General features: G+C 52.8%; 1 protein-coding gene across 1 annotated transcript; it reads right to left on the bottom strand.

The window, feature by feature from the left end:
- Positions 1–463: 463 nt before the first annotated feature.
- On the bottom strand, positions 464–4,121 carry LOC132219283 (phosphofurin acidic cluster sorting protein 2-like). The gene is made up of 3 exons (XM_059671656.1): positions 3,987–4,121; positions 2,585–3,730; positions 464–1,999 (listed from the first exon to the last, which is right to left on the bottom strand). The coding sequence occupies exons 1-3, from the start codon at positions 4,119–4,121 to the stop codon at positions 548–550; spliced, it is 2,733 nt and encodes a 910-aa protein (XP_059527639.1). The 3' UTR covers positions 464–547.
- Between the last annotated feature and the right edge of the window lie 4,882 nt (positions 4,122–9,003).

The raw sequence follows: 9,003 nt of genomic DNA, 5'->3' as shown, positions 1-9,003 counted from the left end.
ATGTCGCCCTGTGAGACGGGAGTTCATTGGGAACCATAAGTGGATGGTGCTGGGGCCACTTGGTTGGTCGGCAGCTGGGGTCCAAGGTTGGGCTGGCTGGCCTCCGTGTTGTGCTCCGGATGCCCCAATGGGAGGCCAGCCCTTTGCCTCTGGCCGCCCAGCTCTGAGTCTGGGCACAGGCTGGTGCCGGCTCCCAGGGTTAAGCTGAGCCCTGGTTTCCAGGAAGGGCAGGTCTCCAAGGCCAGAAGCCTGGTCACTGACAGTGCTGGGGGTCCTGAGGCCCAAACACACCTTCCATGATGCTCCAGCTCAACACTGCCCTCCTGACTCCCACCTGCCGGAGCTTTCTGGTTATTGAACAGAGCATTTGGGGGTCCCACTGAGGGCAACCCCCTTAGGTTCCAGGCTTTGAGCGCATTCAAACTCAAAACAGTTTCTCTGTGTTCCCAGGGTCTGTGTCTATAGTAAACTGAACTGTTCGCAGAAAAGCAGCTGGGTCCTCCTGGGCTTGGCCCAGGCAGAGTGTAGGGCAGGGGGAGGGGCGGGGCTAGAAGGTGGAATTGTTGTGTTCGAAGATGCAGATGGGGAAGTGCTTGACATGGGAGGACCACTGGGCTGCCAGCTGGAACAACGTCACGTCGTTCCACTCCACGCCGTCAATGAGGACCCGCTGCCTGTGCTCCTGGTTCTGGGCTGAGCAGACCAAGCGGCCGATGCCCTGGATGCACTGGCTGTTGGACGCCAAGTCCGTGCCCTTGTCTTTCTTCGACAAAAACATCACCTTCTTTTCCTTCTCCTTGGTGATCACAGTCATGGCCATTGTGGGCGTGGCTGCAGCCTCACCGCTGCTGGGCAGCCTGCTGACCTGGAGAGACCGGAAGGTGCACCGGAGTGTGTTTTTGGTGTCAGGGAGGTCTTCCTTCTCCCCGCTCCTCCTCCTGTTTGTGGGCTGGGCTGCCGTCCAGTAATCCACCTGCAGCTCCATCAGCTCAGCACCCATACTCTGGCCGGGGGAGGACAGGCCCCCACTCACTGACGACAAGGAAATTAGCTTGTGTGTGGCCTCCCTGGCGGTGGACAGAAGCACATTGGAGCATGAGGGGACGGCTTCAGCTGACTCTCCTGTCGTGGCTGAAATTGACTCCACTCTTCGAACTTTCACTGCCCCCACAAAGGGAATGAACTTCTGCAAGGGCAGCTCGTCCGGGCTCTTTGGCTTAGAGGTGAGCATGGCCTCTGCGATGGGCAGCTGGAGGACACAGTTGGCCGCTGTGAGGTACTCTCTGATTTTCAACACAATGTTCTGCACAGCATCCTGGGGCTCCAGGTGGTACAACAGTTCCCACCAGGCCAGGTCCCGTAAGAGTTGGTGGTAGCGGCAATCCACGGAGCCCAGGTACCTGGCCAAGGGGTGGGAACCCAGCGGGATGACCAGGAAGCGCATGGAGTCCAGCCAGTCAGGGGTCTTGTGGGACAGCTGCTCCACAAAGACCCGCAGCACGGTGCTGAAGTAGTGCTGATCCCCCGCCACCGCGATCTTCACTGGCATGGTGGCCTCGGTCTTGCAGTTGCGGTATCTTTGTATCCAGGAGATGATGGAGCTGAAGGCCTCCTGGACATCCACCATGGAGGCGGTACACACGACGGGCAGCGTGTGCTGCTGCAGGACGTCCGACAGGGACTGCCCCTGCCTGTCGGAGGTGTTGATGAGGATGATGTTCTTGGGCAGATAGTCGTTGGACATGAGGCTGTCGTTCAGTTGGTCGAACACAGTCTGACTGGGGACCTGCAGTTGGATCTGTGGGTCTGCACAGCGCTCCTTGATCAGGCTGTTGGCCGACTCATTCAGGGACCTGCTCCAGCCCCGGCGGGCGGGCTGCTTCCCCTTGGAGCTGCTGGAAGGGATGACCAGAGACTCGGTCTTGGTGGTGTGCCTCGTAGTGAGCATGTCCTGGGCAGAGGTCCCTGCCTCCGGGCTGTCCCCAGGCTGTGCCGGCTGCTCCCCAGGGTTGGACATGCTGTGGGCCACCCAGTCGGAGCCACTGTCGCTTGAAAGGCTTTCACAGTATAATCTGGGCCTGCGGGTCCTGAGGACTCTGTCGTCCTCCTCCATATCTGGGCTGGACAGGCTTTCAGAATATGACATGAGCTCAGGCATGGGAGGGGTTGGGAGACGGTCATCATCCTCCATGTCTGAGCCACTGTCCATGGGGCACACCACGCTCTGAAACAGAAAGGCCAGGTCCTTGTCCACATCGGGGACTTCCTCCTCAGACTCCTGCTCCGAGTCCAGGACCTCCAGCGTCATTTGGTACCTGTGCAGCCACTCTGCGACTCTCTGCTGGTAGTGCTGTTGCTTGATGGTGGACCTCCTCCTTCCTATCTGTTTCTCCAGGTCCAAGTCATCCTTGTCCAGGTCATGCCTGTAGGCGGCATTGTAGCCGACCTCCAGCTCAGAGCAGATGATCTCAGACTCTCCCTCAGTGAAGTTATGCGTGGCCTCCACCTCGGTGCTGGCCGGCATGGCGTTGTCGAGGTGGTTGACGGTCTGCCTCGATTGGGAGAAGATCCAGCTCTTGACCACCTTGGTGGGTGGGGTGCTGCAGGCCATCGAGTCAGAGGCACTGCCACTGAACAGCTTGCCGCCCGGGGCCTGGGTCTTCCCGGGCATGTCGGCCAGCTGAGGAGGCTCCTTCTGGCTCCGGGCACTGTGTAAGCTCCTCGTCTCCGTATGCCAGCTGGAGTGTGCCAGGCCTTCTAAGTATTGTCTGGTCTTGGGCTTGGTCTTGCTGAGGATGCTGCTATCATCCTCCATGTCTGGGCCACTGTCGCTGGGATGCTTAAGGGTGTCATAGAGAAGCTCCAGGTCCTCCTCCACCTCAGGGACATGCCCCTTAGGGTCCTGATCCGAGTCCAGGACCTCTTCTGACATGTGGGACCTGGGAAGCAGCGCCATGACTTTCTGCTTCAAGTTTTGTTGCATGCATCGCTGCTGCTTCTTGGGCTGCCCAAGGTCAAAGTCAGCTTCTTCCAGGTCCTGCCTGTGTGTGAGATTGCAGCTGGTCTCCTGCTCAGTGAAGCTTTCAGATTTCCCCTCCATGTCGCTATCCATGGACTTGGCCTTGGGGCTGGCCGGCATGCTGCCATCCTCGTCGTCGATGGGCTGACTGGAGAGGGAGGAGATCCAGATCTCAGCCACCGTGATGGAGGACCCCTGGATCCTGCTGCTGAGGCTCAGCACCTGGGCACCCTCAGGTGGTCGCTGCATCAGCTCAGCCATGTGGACGGCCCCTGTGGCCAGTGTCCTGTAGCCCAGGATCCGGTTGTGATTGCACTTCCTCTGCTGCAGCATGATCTGCAGCTTGTTGCCTTTTCTCCTGAGGAAGTGGGGGTACTCCAGGGAGAAGGTCAGCACCAGGTCAGTCTCCACTGGCCCGCTGCTGGGCAGCACAATCTCATGGGATCTCAAGATGCCCTTGGCGCCCTGCATCTGCACTGCTATCACCAAGGAGACGAGCTCCTTCTCCAGCCCCTTCAAGACCACCAGCTTCTTTAACGTGAAGCTGCACAATCTGGGCACGCAGCCAGGTCTGGAGCAGTCCACCTCCCAGGTAGAGAAGAAAGTCATGGGCACTGGCGTGTTGAGCACAGTGGGCGGGCGGGCCAGGCCCGCGGGTGGCGAGGAAGCTGCAGCTGCTCCCAGCGTACAGGTACTTGCTGGTTTCTCCCCCTGTGGTGGGACAGAGGAGGGACATGATTGGTGGCAAGAGGTGGGGCACAGGTGATCGAAGGAGAGAGTAAATGACAAATAGTCACACGCTCATCTGTGACTCGCACAGGTAAGGCCTGCATGGTGGCCTTTCAAACTCAGAGACCGAAATCAACCACAAAGTTAGCCTGAAATTAAAACTTGTTCCCTAAACACAGTTTATGGTGTGTAGTCATGTGCTAGGCCAGTGTCTTCCCTGACAAAGGTCAGTCTTTACCTTAACGGAGCCTGTCTGTTGCCTTTTGGCATCTGTGATAACATACCTTTGGAATGTTAAAGGAATTTCCTTTTTCTCGTCACCTGGGAGCACAGGCGCTGCTCTGTGCTCTGCCGAGACCACAAAGCTGCTCATTGCTATTGAGTTCATTGCTCACTATCCTGTGTGCTCCTGTATGAGAGCGGTATGTGTCTCTCGTTTTACTTTTTATCTAATCCCAGAGCTTTCCATGCTTTGCTTTCTCCTGCCTCCCTAAGCAATGGATTTCATGTGACCCACATACATCTCCACTTTTGATTGTATGTGTAAAAGCAGGTGCAATCCTGCCATTCTCGGAGCACTACCTCAATACAGTGAGATATTTTTTTCTGGCCACTATTGACAGTTGGGCTCCAATAAACTCACAAGAATTCTGCACAGGGTTGAATGCTGCTTACATTGCTATTTACTTGGCTTACTGCGGCAGGATTCCAAAGCTCACACAGGCCGCCCTGCAGACCCAGACCCGGTGCTGGGATCCAGCAAAGGGCCCGTTGGGCCACCAGCTCCCTGCCTGTCAGGTGAACTTGGCTAAGTTGTCTCTTGAATCAGGAACTTTCCTTTGCTTGTGATAGAGGGTTCGACTTAAGTTAAGCTGTATTTTAAATCCCCAAGGTGGAACTAAGGTGAAGGGTTGACAGAATCAAGGCTAAGGAGAGACCAGAGGAAACCTGGGTGGCTGGTTTTTGACTCTGGGTTTTCATTTGGATTTGCTTTCTGAGAGTCTGAGCAAACATCCTTCACTGTGTAAGTGAGAGCTGAACTTGCTCAGCTCCAAAGGGACACACCCTCCTTCTGACCTGAATCTTGGCTGTTCTTAAGCAACTAAGAATCTTTGTGGAGGTGTCAGAGGTCATTCCTCACGCCAAGCAGGAGCCCCATAGGGAAATTCATACTCAACTGTAATTCACCTGACTGGCTCCTCCGGGGGAGAGCCCATAAGGTCAGGTCCACCAGCGTTCCTAGCCCTTCCTGAGGTTTTTATTTTTATTTATTTATTTATCCTCACTCGAGTATATTTTCCCCATGGGTTTAGAGAGAGAGGAAAGGAGGGGGAGATACAGAGAGAGAGAATGAGAGACAGACATGGATTGGTTGCCTCCCCCAGGCGCTCCAGTAAGGGCCAGGGATCAAGCTGCAACCGAGGTACATGCCCTTCACCTTGAATCAAACCCAGGACCTCTCAGGGCCTGCATTCTACCCATGGAGCCAAACTGGCTAGAGGCCTTCAGGTCGCTTTAGATAACTGGGAGAGAAGCCGAGGCACATAAGAGGGGTATGAGCATAATGGAGCTCAACCCAGAGCAGCACACTTCGACCCACTCCATAACATCCCTGGAAAACTTGCTCAGATTCTGCAAATATAAAACAACAATAATAACAATAAAAACAAACACACCTATAATTAACCTGGGAAGTTGTGCCTCCAGGGCTAAGACCTCCCAGACTCCAGCCCTCATTAACCCCTGATAGGAAGCCTTTTCTTGCAAGTGCTTTACAGAGATGGGCAGATTTAACTTGAAAATATCAACTGAAAAATGGCCAAGATAAATAATTTTTTTGCAGGAAAAAAAAGAAAACTAGAAATATGCTGGCCCCAAAATGAAAATGACTGAATAGGAAGCATATCTTCACATGGAAATTAGAAGCTTCTAAAAAGAAGCACAGAAAATTCTTTTAAAGAATAAATTAATGATAAATTTTAGAGACTATCTCTGAACTCTCCTGAAGTGAATGAATGCTAACACCCCAATCTCCCCCTTCTATAGCACGTCCACTACATCTTTTGCTCTCTGAGCTTCCTTGTCCAGACGTGTTCTTTCCCTTCCCTTCTTCCTTCCCCTTCTGTCTCCTCCACTACCCCTCCCTACTGACTTAAGGGAAATGAGAATAGGAATTCTACCAGCTCCCTTTGGAGAAAAGCTGCTCTCAGCCAGAGCGGAACCAGCAATTGTTCTCCATTTTCTCTATGGCCCTGATTGGCTCCCAGAGAAATGTCACTGTTAGAACGTGTAATCCTGGCTATTCTAACCTATCGCAATTAATATACTCCTGGTTTCTGGGAGCAAAAGCAAGAGAATTACTAAATAAGGTTGTAAGAAAACTCCTATAGAGAAGTCTGCCCACTCTAGGGATAGAGGAAACTGAAATAGGATCTAGAAAAAGTAAACAAACAAAAGAAGCATAGGGTTGCTCCAAGGGTGTTTCCCCTTCTCACTGTTAGTTTGGGAGAACTTGAAATTATCATAAAACGGGACGCTACTAAGGCTCCTGTAGATACTGGGGCTATCTTATTTTTCTTAACCACACCTACTAATTGCTTTCTCCATCGGACTAAACCTTCTGTACAAAAATGCTTACTTTTTAATCAAAACCTGTTTCCTTTCAACTAGGGGTTGTTATGGACCCACATATATATACTAGGGGCCCGGTGCACGAAATTCGTGCACTGGGTGTGTGTGGGGAGGGGAGTGTCCCTCAGCCCAGCCTGCCCCCTCTCACATACTGGTAGCCCTCAGGCGTTGACCCCCATCACCCTCCAATCGCAGGATTGGCCCCTTGCCCAGGCCTCATGCCTCGGCCAGAGGCGTAGACCCCCATCACACTCCGATGATCGCCTGATCGGCCCCTTGCCCAGGCCTGACGCCTACGCCAGAGGTGTCAGGCTTGGACAGGAGGCCCCCATCTCCCCCTGATCACTGGCTCTGGCCCCCGCTCAGGCCCGAGGCCTCTGGCCCAGGAATCATGCCTGGGCAGGGGACCCCCATCTCCCTCTGATCGCTTGCTCCACCCCCCGCCCAAGCCTGACGCCTCTGACCCAGGCTTCAGGCCTGGGCAAGGGGACCATCATATCCCCCCAATCCCCGGCTCCGCCCCCCGCCCAGGCCTGATGCCTCGGCCAGAGGAGTTGACCCTCATCACCCTCTGATCACCAATCACCAGATCAGCCCCTTGACCAGGCCTGAGGCCTCCGGCAAAGGTGTCAGGCCTGGGCAGGGGACCCCCAGCTCCCCACGGTTGCAGGCTCCGGCCCTGCCCAGGCCTAACGCCTCTGGCCTAGGCATCCAGCCCGGGCAGCGGGGACCCGCAGCTGCAGCGGCCCCGCGATCGTGGGCTCCGCTTTAGGCCCAGGCAAGGGACCCCTAGCTCCCGGGACTGCCAGCTTCGACCGTGCCCAGCTCCCATCGCTGGCTCCACCCTTACTTCCTGCTATCACTGGCCAGGGCGGCAAAGGCGCCTGATTCTCCAATCATGGCTGGGGGGCAGGGCAAAGGCGGCCTTTGCCCTGCCCCCCAGCTCTTAGCTCCCCCCTGGGTTTCTGATCACTGTCAGTGGCAGGGGGCTTCTTCCTGCTTTCCCTTTCACCTCCCCGCATTGTGCCTACATATGCAAATTAACTGCCATCTTGTTGGCAGTTAACTGCCAATCTTAGTTGGCAGTTAACTGCCAATCATAGTTGGCAGTTAACTGCCAATCATAGTTGGCAGTTAATTTGCATATAGCCCTGATTAGCCAATGAAAAGGGTATCGCTGTACGCCAATTACCATTTTTCTCTTTTATTAGATAGGATAGTTTGCTAATCAAATCTTTCCCAATTCACCTGATAGGTGAGGTTTTTTTTTTCTTTTATATGAAATCAGTGATGCCTACATATGCTTTTCCCAGAATAGTTATATATTTAGAATAAATGAACCAGATACTGAACCAAAATGGAAAGTAATGATTTTAAAGGAACCTTCCATGAGGAAACTAACCTTGAGGCTGACCGAAGGTTTGGTAATCATCTTTTCTTTATTAGTATCTTCCACGAGAGCCTGAGAGATGGCTTAACAGGGTACCCACCCTACTCAGAATGTCTCCAGACAGCTCAGAGACATGCACACATGTCTCTAACACTGGGCTTGCTCATATATCTCTCTATAGATGCAGAACCAGCCCACAGTGACTTGAGAGTCCTCTTATGGAGTACATATTCACCAAGTGGGAGAAACTTGACCCTGAGAAACCCAAGAAAGAAGCCAATCTTTTTTTGTTACACCACCTACCTGGTCCCAATATAAAGTAGGTTATAGAGAGGTTTGGCACCATTATTTTTAAGACTATCATGCAGCTAGAACCTGTTTTTCATTCCCAAGGGAGATGGACAGAGGTTTCATATACCTGAAAGCCTTTATACCTCTCAGAGGTGGGTGCTTCCTGGAAGCTCGAAAAATGTTCCCAAGTAGACAGAAACATTCCAAAAATGGCGAATGAATTTGTCAGTCCCTTGCCAACATTTGGGTGGCAACCCAGTCCCTGGGGTATTAAAAATGACTATCCTTGTTTTACGAATGACATTTACAAGGGGCCAGAGGTTTGGCTGCAGAAGCAATTCAAAGCCCACCAAATCCTTTTACCTTCCCCAAACCACCCCCCTAATTCATTTCAGACACTTATAGATAACTAGAGGCCCAGTGTAGGACATTCGTGCACTGGGGGTGGGAGGGGGTGTCCCTTAGACAGGCCTGCGCCCTTTAGCAGTCTGGGAGTCCTCAGGGGCTGTCCAACTCACAGCTTAGGCCCGCTCCTCGCCTCCCTCCCCCCCTCCCCCCAGTGCACTGACCACCAGGGGGCAGCTCCTGCGTTGAGTGTCTGCCCCCTCATGGTCAGTGTGCATCATAGTGACTGTTCTGCCATTAGGTCCATTTGCATATTACCCTTTTATTATATAGGATTGGCTTCAGGCAACCAAAGTCCCAGAACCTTTGAAGTGAAAAGACCTGAGTTCATTTTTTAAAATAAAACTACAAATCTCTGGAAGGTATGTCTTATCCCAAGAGAAAAAAAATGCCTCCCCGACCTACACAAATCACTTTAGCTTATTTCAACTATTTCTTTCTAATTTAATTAATTTTAATGAAAGTTATTGAATAACTAGATATTTTGAAATAACATGAAATACTGAAACATTGATTGCTAGGCAAGTTCACCTGCTTT

This window comes from Myotis daubentonii, chromosome 16, assembly GCF_963259705.1.
Source record: "Myotis daubentonii chromosome 16, mMyoDau2.1, whole genome shotgun sequence".
Taxonomy (NCBI): Eukaryota; Metazoa; Chordata; class Mammalia; order Chiroptera; family Vespertilionidae; genus Myotis; species Myotis daubentonii.
Note: the sequence above shows the minus strand (reverse complement) of the source record. Positions and strands in the feature narration are given on the sequence as shown.